This window comes from Zalophus californianus, chromosome 4, assembly GCF_009762305.2.
Source record: "Zalophus californianus isolate mZalCal1 chromosome 4, mZalCal1.pri.v2, whole genome shotgun sequence".
Lineage (NCBI taxonomy): Eukaryota > Metazoa > Chordata > Mammalia > Carnivora > Otariidae > Zalophus > Zalophus californianus.
The window spans coordinates 75,167,096-75,181,952 of record NC_045598.1 but is presented as its reverse complement, the minus strand read 5'-3'; the positions used below and the strand labels follow the sequence as shown (position 1 = coordinate 75,181,952).

The 14,857-nt window shown below is 41.5% G+C and overlaps 1 protein-coding gene across 3 annotated transcripts in view; it reads right to left on the bottom strand.

Moving 5' to 3' along the window:
• Positions 1-14,857, bottom strand: part of LRRC8C (leucine rich repeat containing 8 VRAC subunit C) — an 89,619-nt gene that overhangs the window by 8,536 nt on the left and 66,226 nt on the right. For 2 of the 3 annotated variants that reach the window (XM_027592524.2, XM_027592454.2), the window contains one exon: positions 5,290-7,700. In XM_027592524.2, coding sequence (XP_027448325.1) covers positions 5,427-7,700 — 2,274 coding nt within the window. In that variant the 3' untranslated portion in view covers positions 5,290-5,426. Of the gene's footprint in view, positions 1-3,449; positions 3,601-5,289; positions 7,701-14,857 lie in introns of those variants that run through there. The other variant, XR_004820007.1, reaches the window with a different exon arrangement.

The window sequence follows — 14,857 nt, the reverse complement described above, 5'->3', positions numbered from 1 at the left end:
ACATTCAAACTTATGCAGGCCTGGGGCCATATGAGTACCCCCAGCTGAGTCTAAAATTGTCTTTAGTGACTTCCCTCTTAGGTACTTCTGCACCCAAACAGAAATGCTTATATCTTGGTAGCCTGAACAATTAACTCAATTTATTCAACATCAGTGTTTATCTCAATATTGTGTATAAATGAAAGGACCGGATGATGGGACATTGGAAGGTACCAGTGGACAGTCTTCTCCGTATGAGCACTTGCACTGAATCACCAGCTGTCTCCATTCTATGGCATTTCTCAGCTCACGACTCCAAAATTTCTCAAGCTGCCCCACAATCCTGTGAGTTTTTTATTATTTTTTTAAAAGATTTTATTTGTCAGAGAGAGAGAGAGCATAAGGAGGGGGAGCAGCAGGCAGAGGGAGAGGGAGATGCAGGCTTCCCGCTAAGCAGGGAGCCCGACATGGGGCTCAATCTCAGGACCCCGGGATCATGACCTGAGCCAAAGGCAGACGCTTAACCGACTGAGCCACCCAGCCATCCCCCTGTGAGAATGCACACATTCATGGGGCCTCTTGCCACTCTCAGAATCCTTCCTTGTCTCAATAGACTTTCTCCCAAGGGCTATCAGTTGATTATCAATAAAATGATGGAGTCACAAATGACTACAGAAAAATACAGTGACAATTTAGCTTCAAAAGTTACCAATCACAATTTTCTTATGCCTAAGTGGTATAGAAGATTTTCTGTAAAAGGGCTTCCATAAGCCTGGGGTATGTGTGGTTAAGGAGGGGAGGCTTTCTAGCTGAGCAGAACCATTCTGATTCCTTTAAGTAACCACAACCATTACCGTAACAGCGTTGGGTGAAAAGCTGAGCTGGACAGCAATCGCACAATCTGATCTGGCAAAGGTGCAGCCATTGCAAGCCAGACTCCATATCCAGGCGCTAATTACTCAGATGGAACTCCAGGGGCACCTGAGGTAGATGCAGCAGCACAGTGAATTAAGGAAGGAAATAATTAGTCACAATTGCAGAAACTAGCTAAACACGAAGTGAAAGAAGGCATGCGGCTCATTTCCTGCGGAGCACAGAGTCTTTGCAAAGGCAGATGCAAAAACCAGGAGAAATGCAAAAGATAAACATGACTTCTATAATCCAATAAGGGACGAATCTCAATTTTAAATTACAAAAATGAGTTTATTTAAGTTATTTTCTGTTCCTATGTACTACATAGCCAAATAACATGAAGACATTTCATCGGGAATTTGCACTATGACAAATCAACTTTCAAGCATTTTCTTGACAGTCTTAGAAGTTTTACCAGCATTTGACACAATCTGAACACAGTGAGAGAAAACAAGCGGCAGGAAAAACAACTGAGGGAGCACATAAGGCATTGAGTTTCAACCCCAGTAAAAATATTCATTCAAGAGGCAGAATCAGGTGGGAGAGGGAATAGTATTCAGCAGAGAGCAAATTTATAACTACATTAAAAACCATGCATAGGAACTGTTACTTAACATGGTCAACAAGTTAAGTTGTTCAAAGTACCCCTTGTCAAGGTCTTCTGATTAAAAAAAAAAATTCCTTGGTGGGGAGGACACTCTTCCCTCGCTCCAGAATGCACTTCAGGATGTTACCTTTGTCAGTGCATGGCTCTGGGAAGATGCAGTAACGGGGGACACCTCGTTTGAAAGGCTGGGATGAAATTGTATAAGAAGCATGTCACTGAGGCCTAAATCTAAAACATGAGTGGCAGGTCTGTTTGAGACTGTCTAAGTTTTCTTACAATGTGTCTGAATTGACAAGAAAAGATGAGAATCTCTTACAGACTCTTGAGGCATTCCCCTCACTCATAACTGTTTTGTTCACTTGTTTTACTAACTTAAGGTTACTATGGGACCCTACTGTGAGTTACTGAGATCCCACCAAAAATGTAACTGCTTGACGAGCATCACATCAGAATTAATGGGGGGACACACATTGAAATTACATGAAAATTTATCTTATCTATTCACTACTAAGTACTGCTGACCATTTTCATAGAGATGGATCACGAATGTTTACTGTTTATGTAAATATAGCATTACTATTGATAGCTATTTGGTAGGAAATTGGAGAGTAGAATAAACTACTTAAAAACGGACTTTTTTTAAAACGATAGAATTAGAAAAATAAACAACAGCAAAACTCCTCTTGGGGGAAGTAGTAATAAGAGATATAAAGAATCTGTCTTCTTTTTTCTTAATATCAGAAATCATAAGACAGCATACTGCAAGAACTTGGACCTTCCTCATCCCAAGTAGCCTGAGAAAGACACCAGGTTGTTTAAAACCCTCTCTAAGAAGATGGCTTGAGAGGCAGATAAAGAGGCACCTCTGGATGAACAAAATACTCCTACCAGGCATACCTTCTAAGCCTTCCTGCCGAACAGGATGCCATGTAAATTGTTGGAACTCTTTACGCTACATGGGGAATGCAGGGAAAATGTGGGTGAACAAGAAAAATCTACAATTGTTTCACTGTATCAAGAACATTTATGTTAAAAGTGCTGTGTTAAGAACAAAACAAAACAAAACAAAAACCTAACACATAACTAGTTTTCTGAGGTGTGGTCTTCTTAGGGGAGTTTCACTGGGATACACTTCTATGCTTTGCTTCAGCCAGATCATCACCAGACATTATCTGTTCTACGCTTAACCATGAAAACCGACCAGCAAGCATACCCATCATGGGCTTCGAGCGGCCGTAGGAGTTATGAGTACGTACGGTGCTTTTAGATTTACAGAAGCAGTTTCTCATGACTCTTGTAGAGGTTGCAGAAATAGAGCTAGTTGTTCCTTTTGAGCAAGAGCACTTGTAAAATATAGAAAGGGATTAGGTAAATACCCCTTTTACACTGAGTTGATCCATTAAAGGACATTAGAAAAGTCAGCAGTTCATTTACCTGAGTTTCCCATTTAAAGGCTAAATGTAATTAAATACTTTTTGCTTATACATGTGAACAAAAACTTAACAATATTAAAAAGGGCCAGAGTCAGAAAATTGAGACTCAAAATGAAGTTTGAGACTTTGGAATTTTTATAAAATCTAATAGAAACATCTATGAATTTTCCTTCATATTTCCTTCATAGTTAAAGCATAAAGTCATAGAACAATACTGATTTACTGGATGTTATTTAGAATTTGGTTTAGGGGCCAGCCTGTGAAATCATTAAGCAAGCAAATCAGAGTCATTTGGAATTGGGAGCAAATTATTACAAGTGATAAAACTACTTACTAGTCACTTACTTCAGTTATGAACCCCATGTGAGATTATGAATTAACACCAGATAAAGACTTCAGCATAAATATGATTTTTAATCTGAATAGATCCTTTTTGAAGGGTGATATAGAAACTAACTATAAGTTTTATCCAGAAAAATAGCGCACCCAGTGTTTCACCAGTAGTTATTTAAGCTTACCTTTCAACAGGGTGTTTTTGTCATGCTCAGTCATGGAGAATCTTCCAAGTCTTTTGTTTGTTTGCTTAAAACAAAGAGGGCTCTGTTTCTAAATGCAACACATTGTTCATAATCAGGATCCTAACTATATTCTGGAATCGAATATTTTCTCCTACAAGAAATATAGCCATGTTACTATTTTAAACATATCATTTCAATTCTAGGTGGGGAATAAGTTACACAAAATCACCATTCTAACACTTGGACATAGAGCAGAAACAATAAAGCATCCCGGACTGCATGATTTCATTATTAAACAAATGAAAAGCATCTTTCCCAAATCCTTCACTCCATGACATCTCATAGCATCTCAAACACGATTGAGGTACGTGTGTCTGCTGAGTCGTTCCTATAGTTGTGTTCTGTACACGACTCAAAGCAGCACTGCACAAAATCCCCAGGATCAAGGCGCAAAATTTAAAAGCAATTATTTTGAAACCCCAAATCATCTTCCTATTTTCTTTCATTGTTGAGTCACAAAACTCTTTTAGATCAGACTAGAGCTCTGAAAACAGAGTGAATTTACTACATAAAACAAAATTCCCATGATCAGCAATACTGGTCCTGGATTGAGGGCTCAGTGTTTTCATTTTCCTGTCTTACACAGTTGAAGAATCAGTAACATTTTGCCCAAGATGCTATACTATGTTGGTTTAAATGCAAAGGTAAATAAAAGCTCTGCTGACCATCAAGTACAAATTATTTCTAAGTGACATCCACTTAGCAATTTATTCACCCCTTTAAAAAAACAAGTAACAACCATTTTAGATGAGATGCTTATTTTAAGCCAAAAAGCAGAAAGAGTTTCTGTGCTCGCATCCCTTGCATCTGCAGCAAGGGCAGGATTACGGGAGCTCCATTTATGGAGATGAGGGTTATTCTGTGTACCAGGCAGAATGTGAGGAGATGGCCACCCCTGCCCAAAGCAACCAGTGCACCTGACTACAGTGCACCAGCCCTTTCATAGACTGCTTCAGCCGGGAATATTTTTTCCATCTGATGTACCCACATATCAAGATATCAAAGGTTATTACATTACTTAAAAACCAGGCTTCTGATTCTGATTTTTAAATTTAATTACCTATTTTAATTAAAATAAATCTAGCTTCTCTAAGGTTGTTCAGCAGTACTACATAGCAATATTAAGATGAAGGGCAGGGGGAGGAGAGCCTCTGTATTTTGTTTTTAAATGCTATTTTTGAAATGCTGGCGAGAACGCAAATCAGTTAGATGATAAATGACCAATTCAGATCAGCCAACCATGGAAGATTATTGTCTTCACTCACCACAAAATCCTAGCCTAACGATCATGTTGACTGTCAGTTAGGTATATGAAATAACACAAGTTAGGGTTCTGTTGGAGATGAGGAGAAATTTTGAAAACAATGGCCTGTGGCAATGCACTTATGTGAATTTACACTCCAGAGAAGAGTTTTCTATAGGATGAAGGACTTGGCCAATGCAGAAGGCAGCTGGTATTACAATGACCAGCACGGACTACTTGGTACATACACAATGAAAACAAAAGGACCCTGGACAGGTGTAAACAAGCAAAAAATGACCTTGGCAAAACATCTATTTAAAAAATACCAAAAAGCATGCAACTTAAAATTCCCTCCCTTTCACAAGAATGAAATGAAACAAACAAACAAACAAACAAACAAAAAAACAGATGGAACCACCTGTTTCTCTCAGTAGAAAACAATAATAGATACATTAGGTTCCAGGACAAATAAAACTTTAAAATATTAATATTGAAAAAATACAATTAAATTTTTATTAAAAAATACATACTCCTTACTCAATCTTTGTGTACATTTTGTTTTGTGTGAAAAAGAAAAAAAATAAAAATAAAATAGGAAAGGCATTAAGACTACCTAATTATTTATACTGTATTTGGTAGAAGCACATTTCAGTCAAGCTTTAAAGAAAAATAAGTTATTCTGCTTTCATTTGTTCTCGGACATCAGAAGGCAGAGTTTCAAACAGAGCATCTTCCACAACCAACCCGGCTCGTTTCAGGGCCCGACAGTCACCCAGTTCTGGAGGGAGGATTTCAAAGTGATTACCTTTAACGTCTAAGTAGGAAAGGAATAATAAATTTCCAATTTTCGGTGAAAGTATGGAGAGGCTGTTTTTCCCAATCTTCAAAGTTTTAAGTTTCTTGCAGAAGTAGAGTTCGTCTGGAAGGCTCTCCACTTTGTTACAAGTGATGGAAAAATACTGTAAACTCTGTAGAACTCCGATTTCGGGTGGGATGAACCGAATGTCATTGTAGGACAAGTCCAAGTATCGGATTTTGTTGCATAGGAAGAGGTGGGAAGGCAGCACCTCTATTTTGTTGTGACTGAAGGCCAGGCGCTCCAGGCTGGTGAGTTTCTTGATATGCTCTGGGATGTAGGTGATGCCATTGTGCCACAATTTCAGCACTGTCAACTTCCTCAAGTGCTGGAAGCTAACGATTTCTTCTATAGATTTCAGATTATTCTCTTTGAGGTCCAATTCCTGGAGGCTGAGCAGACTAAACACAGCATGGGGAATGCGCTCCAGGTCGCAGTGGACCAGCTCCAGCTCCGTCAGATTGGTCATCTTCTTTAAGTTGTTGAGCATCACCAGCTTGGTGCCGTCGTTATGGATGCACATCTTCTGGAGATGGCTGGAAACGTCCACCACTGCCTGAGGGATTTTGGAAACGTTGCTTTTGATAGAGAGAATTTTAAGGCTTTTGAGATCCCGCAGAGACTCAAGGGTGACATTTTTGGAAATATCATGACTTAGAGAGCCGACCAGGTAGAGCTCTTCCAGATTCCGGAGCCCATACATCCAGGGGGGCAGCTCCCTCATATCATCAAACTTGACGCTCAAGACCTTGAGGTTTTCCTTCAGGAAAGAGAGTGCCGCACTGTGGATTTTGACTGAGCACTGGTGTAGCGAGAGCTCTTGGAGATTGTCTAGCTGCGCGATGGTGGCTGGGATCATTACGTTCTTGATGATTTCAAGTTTTAGAGACTGCAACTCTGTGATCTCAAAGACTGTGTCTGGAAGGCCAGAGAGCATAATAAGAGGCAATTCCAACCGGTTATGGGCATTCGTCTGTAGCTTCTGCCTCAGTTTATCGGGAGTCCACTCATTATTTAAGTTCAGCTGCTTTAATTTGTTCTCACTCACTTCAGATAGGAACACCGCAAATCTCTTGGAATACAGTGGGTCATACTGATCTATCATATGAAGCATAAACGCAAAGTCATTCTTCACATCCGGAATATCATCAATCCCAGTCTCCTGCCGGACGTACTCGAAAGAATATTCCCGTAGAGAACGGTAGAAGAGCCAGTATAAGGTGTAAAGGCATGTCAACCCGTAGATACTCACAAAACACAGGTAGCAAAAGGACAGCTTTGAGAACAAGTGTGCCATGGTGTGATTACAAGAGAAGTTTTTATATCCAGTCATATCCTGAATGTCCACGTTACAGTCCACGGTAAACTGGACTTTGGAAACCAGGGCACTATTATACCCAATAATGATTAGGAATTTTATAACTTTAAGCACCGTCTGGCGAACGTACATAGCATAGAGTATATCACCTTCTTCGACGTGCAGCCTGAACTTCTTCACCTTCTCAAATAAGGCCTTTGCTTGCTCACCTTCCTTCTTATCCAGAGCTCCTGCGGTGGATTTGTCAACCACGAACTTCTCAGGAATGGACTTTAACGACGGAGAGTTGACCAGGCTGCCTTCCGGACCGGACTGGACGGTGTTGGACCTGCTCATGTTGTTCTTCCTGTTGTCCTTTTCCTCTGAATCCTCCCCAGACACTTCCGATAAAGCCCGTGTGGTCCAAGGAGAGTCAAAACACTTCCCCAGGATCGAGATGAAATGTTCTATTTTGGAGCTGGAGCCAGGGAACTTGAACCAAAAGTTGCTGCAGAGCATGAAGACCAGGGTATGGATGAGGACCAGGTAAGGGAAATACTTGGCATACCAGTGGAGGGCTCGCTCGTAACACATCTGGTTTATAAAACTGTACTGCTGGAGGTCCAAGTCCGTCTTCAGCCCTTTCATTTCCACGGTGGCGGGGTTGGGAGGAGACGGCTTAGGGGGAGGCAGCGGGGTGGTGCTGGCAACTGCTTGAGAGACATTGGACACGGAAGAGTGATTCTGAGAAGGCTGGACTCTTTTTGGAAGGCAGATGATCTTGTCTTGCATGACCTGAAACACAGAAGTAATGTTGTCAAATTACATTATTCGAAGAGCTCCGATAATGTCATTAGTGTGAAGCAAGCAGCAATAACATCCAATAAATGTCCATTTCCTTCGCCTGGAGAATACAATGCTCGATTCCAGCACCAGGATTTCATTCCCGGCCCACGTGCTGGGAAAATGAAATATTGACTTTGCTCATCATGTGTGAGTTATGACATAAAACACGGCAGTTTTCTTTCTTTCTTAAGATTTTCTATTAGTTATTTGAGAGAGGGAATGAGAGAGAGAGAGCATGAGAGGGGGGAGGGTCAGAGGGAGAGGCAGACTCCCCGCTGAGCAGGGAGCCTGATGCGGAACTCGATCCCGGGACTCCAGGATCATGACCTGAGCCGAAGGCAGTCGCTTAACCAACTGAGCCACCCAGGTGCCCAACACAGTGGTTTTCTTAGGTCACAGAAGAACTCACAACAAAATAAGTATTTAAAGAACATTCACATGTTTTAAACTTTTGCGTTTCTTCTCTCCCTGAAACCTGGGAGAATCAGTCATTGGTCTGGGAAGTACGTCCCCTTATCAGACTCAATCCTGAACTGGATGGCTCCCCAGATTAGATGGGCCTGTGTATGAGAATTAACAGGATTGGCAGGAGGAAATGTGGAAGAAATTCCGGTCTTTATCATTCACCCCTTACTTTCTACCCATATCCCGGACTGCATGCATAGATGAATGCAAATGGCCTTCATACAATGGGAATTCACTACGCTTTTAGAAAAACCATTTCATCTCTCCACAGAGAGATAGGCAAGAATACAGAAGTGCTCCATAGTAAAATAATTAGGTTTCAACTTGCTGGCTTTTCACAAAAAATATTACATTGAAAATTTGTATCCCTCTACCAATACTGCAATTTGTCAGAAAAAAAATTAGTAAGTCCTAAGACTGTCCAGTAATCTCCTAACATTGTAATTTTGGTAAGAAAGAGGGCATCCTTTTTGCAGATGACGGAGTACGAGGCCAAATACTCTTTGAATCAACCTGGAGGAACTGTCCACAGGAACAATAAGCAAATAGTTCAGAGGGAGAATAACCACCAAAGAAATGACAGCGATAACATGTGGAATTAATAATGCAGGGAAAATCTATTTAAAAATGTCAAATGGCTGGAAACCCATAGCTTCCAGTGATTCTGCAATCGCAAAACATTTAGTGATTTCGGTAACAAACAGTAAAGCCCTTTATAGCAGTTATAGAAGCAGAAACTGAATCCACTGTGAAGTGGGCTGCTGTGACATGGGAATGGGACCACAAGTCGGTGACATGGGGGACACCGCCCACCAGACAGAAGTGCAAGGCCTGACAATGGAGTGGAGCGCCCAACACTTAGCAGAGTGCCCAATACAAAGGAGACCACCCGCATGTATCTGCTGAGAAAGTGGATGAATCCTGAACTGACACGAGTATTTCCGGTTCAGAGTTGTGTACATCTGCGTGTGGCCCCTAGCTCTTCTAGGGAAGAAGGTATGGATTGTGATTATAGCGCTGACGGCAGAAAACTTCTGCTGTGTTTAATATGCAACTGAGCCTATTCTAAAAACGTCATGGGTATTCATTAATTGTCACCGGAATCCGATGAGGCAGGTACTCATTATTCCCATTTCACAGATGAGGAGACCAAGGCACAGAAAGGTTAAGTTGCTTGCTACTGTCATCCTGCTCAGGCCACCTGGATCCAGAGCCCACGTAATCTTACTTTTACTGAATTTCTAGAATTAAACCAAAAAGATCCCAATCTGACTTTATCATAACAAATTACCTTATGCAAATTATGTTCCAGGAAAAGAGCTTACCTCTTCAATACCCTATGCAGATAACAATGAAAGAATGATGTTAAGGGGAAGAGAAGAAGTCTCACTACAAGAGTTATAAAAGCTCTGTCCTGGAAGATAAAGCAGGGATCAATTATTTACTGTGTCAATCAGGAGAAGCAAGGAAGAAATCACACACATGACTGCATTTCTAGAACTCGGTGGCTACAGAGGTGTGAGAACTGAGCAGTGGCCTTCAAGCGTTTTTACCACTTACCTATGTCAGAGAAAAAATGTTGAGCGTGCCCACTCAGTATATGTATGTCTATTCATAATTACATCCATAAAGTCCTGTTGATCCATATGTGAAATATTAGGAAAGCTTAATTCCTTTCCTTTGAAGCTTAAAATAAATGCAGGCATACCTTGCAGGTTCGGTTCTGGACTACCACAATAAAGCAAATATTGCAACACAGTGAGTCAAATGGACTTTTTGGTTTTCCAGTGCACAGAAAAGTTACGTTTACACTATACTATGGTCTATTAAGAGGGCAAAAGTGTCACGTCAAAAAAAATGTCCACTGTCATCTGAGCTTTCAGCAAGTCATAATCACTGGTCACAGATCACCAGAGCAACTATAATAATAATGAAGAAATTTGAAACATTGCAAGAATTACCAAAATGTGACACTGAGACAGGAAGCTAGTGAATGCTGTTGGAAAAATGGTGTCAATAGACCTGCTCGACCCAGGATTGCCACAAATCTTCCATTTGTGAAAAACACAGTATCTGCAAAATGCAATAAAATGAGGTGTGCCTGTCTAAATAAAAGTTTTCATTTTTATCTCACATCTCAACACAGCACCCTTTGCATTTCTTGGGGGTCAAGCACTCTACCTTGAAACCCCTGGAATAGAAAATAGCAGGAGGAAGCCTAGACAAATGCCAGACTACCCTTAAGGAATACAGAAGAGAGACAAATAAGCACTTTAGTGTTTGGAGTCATGTTCTGGACGTGCTCCCACTCGTGGTCTCATTTAATGCTCCAACAGTCTGTGTAGTAAGCAGAAGGTGGTGGTGAGAGATGAGCAGGCAAAGGGAGTGCTTCCCTGAGCACCTTCCCCAAGAGTGACACCTTCAAGCTTGAGTGTTAATATGGCATTGCTGGTGTTGTGATGAAAACACGGAAGACTTGGTTTGTGAAAGCAAGATCAGTTAGAAGGTAAAAAGGCAGGTACCTTCTTAAAGTGCTAACTCCCTGCCAAGCGACCAGGCAGACCCCCTTCCTGGCCCCCTGCCTAGCACTTCCCCAGGCTTGTTCCTAATGGTGGAAGATGATAGACCTATGGAGCTTGCTTGCATAAGGTTTCAGTATATCCATTGCACAAGGGTGCCAAGCAAATGGGGCAAACAAGGGTGGGCTGAAATCCTGCTGTGCTCCCCTCGGTGGGATGGAAGCCCCATCCTCTTGGGGCTATCCATGGTCACAAGGTGGGGATACTTTTTATATTCTGCACAAAGGTACCTAACTGGCTAGCATCTGCCATGCTAGGGAAGCAGGTCATATTCTCCCCATTCTACAGAAGAAAAAAGCCAACTAAGGTTCAGAGAATGTCAGTAACTTGTCCAAGTTCACACAGCAGGAGCTTAAACCTGTCTCCTGTTTACAGCCTAGTGTTCTTCTACCCTTCCACACGTCTTCTCACCTCACCAAGCTTCTGCTAGGAGGGCTTCCCAGAGAACAGCCCAGCGAAGGAGAGGGAGACAGAGCTCATCTCCCCAAGTTCCTTTCAGTCTTCTGATGCCGGCTATTTCTCTTTCAATCTTCACGAAGACAGAATTTTTAAAAATGTGCCTACTTAAATCCCAGGAGGGGAAGGACAGTGAGCTACTTTCCAGCAGCTGTTAACTATTCAGAAGTGAGCACAGAGTAGAAAAAATACTGGAATTCAGTTGCTAAGGATGATACCCGCCCCAGAGGCTGAGAGAACATTTCCTAAGAAGACTTCCGCAGAGACGCAGCTCAGAGTAGAATTCCCCCAAAACGTGACGGCTGGTTGCCTAATCCAGGACTGTGAGAAGGAACAGGGCAGGTTCAGGAGTCCAGCAGCAGGAGAGTGAGGATTTGAACAGTAAAGTGGCCACAGGGCAGAGGAAGGAAGTTGCCCCCGCCATGTTAAAGAGACACAGTATTTCTGAACATGGCAGCGCCAAGAACTGGGAGAAGGACGTGCATTTTCGAAGGTAGAAAAATAGAAGGAAGGACCGACAAAATAAGGTGGCCAGGTTTTCCTAAAACAGCAGTGGCAACCACGACAACAAACGGCACAGGGTGCTTTGTGGTATCTTTGTAAAAAAAACAGCAGCAGCTTGTAAGAACTTGAAATTCTTTGTTTCCTCTTCCCCGCTTTTTGGAGAAATTTGTTAATTAAACCGATATACCTCACTTCTCTTTACTTTTATTCATTTAAAGGTTAGAGCCCCAAACAAGCCTTACAGAAAGGCTGCAACACCAATTTCAAAGGAGCCTCAGGGTTGCAGGCTGCTGGAGCAGGACTGAGGGAGAGTGGCTGGGGGGTGAGCAGGGACAACCCCCCCCAACCTTGCTCATCCCCAGCTCATACACATGCATCACAGTGCCCCGGAATGCCACCATTTTCATCCAGAGGCAACCCTCAGAATGCCCTTTGGAGGAAAAGGGCTTGAGACCAGGAGCTACAACGTGTGTTTTTGAAGGGAGACTGGAGGGGGAGGGAGAGGGGGTAGGGGGAGAGAAAAAAAATGGAAAAAAAGCAGATACACCAGAGAATCCAATCCAAAAATATAGCAAGGTGAGAAAGTTACTATCCTAAAGGCAGATATGAGAATAATTCTTGAATAAAAATCAACTGTGTTAAGGAAAATATCCGAACGGGTTTGGGAAGCAGGAGGGGAAGGATACAGAATAAGGTGAGTCACTGAGAGCAAAGGTCAGACGAAGCCATGGCAACAAAAGTGGCCAACCCTACTCTATATTGGGATGTACGGGCTTGAAGGTGGGAGGGGGTGAGTCAGCAGAGCAGAGAGGGGCTCAAATCAAAGAAAACAGGTCAGGCAACATGGTGGGAAGCTGGAGGATATACTCATTATTTCTATTTTGAGATATAAATACCTTGCAGTCTTGCCTGAAGCTTTGGTAAAAATCTGCTACACACACACACACACACACACACACAGCTTTTGTGAGTCAATTTTATAAAAATCACAACAAAAAGGAACAACTTTCATGCTTCAATCAAATCTGTACAGACAGGGAGAATTTGCCTGGGATGGTAAAAATCTATAATCTAAACTGTTTCCATGGAAGCAGGAATGAGGACCATGAGAAGCAAATCCTTCCAGGAGTCTGTAGAACTTGGAGAGGGCCATGGGGCAATGGACTGGAATTTGATCCATCATGCTCTAGATCCTAAGGAGCAGCTGACGTCTAGGTAACCAACATGTATAAAATGCTCCTCAAGGCCTTATAGTGAAAGGCCTGGAGGGATAAAAAATATACATGTAAAATTGTTCCATCACTGTGATATTATCTAGGTAATGTTTCTGGAAAAGAAACCCAAGGGTTTCAGGGATTACAGAAATGGGCTCAGTAAAATTTGGATTCATAAATTCTCATTTATAAATTATTTTGAGATAACATAGCAGCTGCTTTCAGGGGGAAAAATGAGACTCACTGTGTTTTTGAGACAAAGTAAAAATTCAAGCTGCCTTATAAAAGGAAACAACCGGGGCTCCTGGGTGGTTCAGTTGCTTAAGCATTAGTTCAGGCTCGGGTTATGATCCCAGGGTCCTGGAATTGAGTCCAGCATTGGGCTCCCTGCTCAGCGGGGAACTTGCTTCTGCCTCTCCCTCAGCTCATGCTCTCTCTCTCTCTCAAATAAATAAATAAAATCTTAAAAAAAAAAAAAGGAAACAACCCATCTAAACCATGCGTGAAATGCTGCTTAGATCTGAGAAAAGAAATCAAATATTTAACTGTCAAATTTATACCAGCAAAGAGATGCATTGTTAAGTGGAATATGTGCATACTTTATCACTTATTGAAATGCCTTGCACTGTCAGAGCAAAATTAGGGCCTTTGGATCATACTTGTCACTATTTTAAATCATTAGTGGTCATGCGTACATCCTAGATTGTCTGATATAGCTTAGATGATAGTTATTTGAGTCTCAGCACTTTGTTAGAATTATAACATCCACTATGATAATGTAAAAGTAAGATCTACTTAATTTAGACAATTTCCAGAAACCCAATGCTGTGAAAAGCAGAACTCACCTGTGGTAACAAGTTGAAACAGTATCCCATTTGCATGAATGAGACACCAAAGAGCTGAGGTTAAAACAAAACAGAATGAGACACCAAAGAGCTGAGGTTAAAACAGAATAAAACCAAACCACTTCACTTCAGAGAAGCTGCTTGAAATAACAAAGCCAGAGCTACAGAAGTAAGTGTCAGCTTATCTCTAACACGCCAGAGATAGAAATGACATTGATGGGAGGGGCAGACCAGGAGAGCGGAGTAGTTCTGTGTGTGCCCTCAGAAGTCAAGCATTTTGGCCTACCTGCTGTATGTCAGCTACTATGTTAGGGATACCAAGAGCAATAAGCCCTTCAAGGTCAAGCATGGGAGAAAGACAACTGATCAGTCATCAGTGCAATTAACAGCTCAAACCCCTGCTCGTCTTTCACAGTGAACTTTATAATCAACTTGCCTAGATCCAGAAGGGGGAAAAAAAACCATCTTGGTGGCATTTTTATTGGAATTAAATTACATTTATAAATTAGTTTAAGAAGAACTAACATCTTTATGGCATTGATTCTTCCTCTCCATGGTGTGTTTCCATTTGTTTCCATCCAGTTTTATGCCTATCAAGAGTGTTTTATAGCTTTCCTCACATAGATTTTGGACACTTAATGTTATGCCTAAATACTTTTATTATTTGCTATCATAAACCTTTTTTTTTTTTTTAAACACAGATGGTCGAGTCCTTCTTTCCTGCTTCCCTACCTTTGTGCCATTCCTCAGTAAGCCTGCTAAGTCTGGTGTATACTCTTCCAGATCTCGATCTGTGCATTTGCATATATATGACATAAACACATGGGATCTTACTATAGGGACCGTTCCTGCACCTTGAGCTTTTCCCTTTCATTGTATGTCCTGAAGACCCTAACACATTGGCACATAGGGCTCTACTTCATTTTGAGGACCAGACAATTCACGGTGTGGATATGCTATCATTTACTAAAAACATTCCAGTGATGACATGCATTTAGGTAATTTTTCCACTGAAACCAATGTCAATGTCAAAAAATGACATG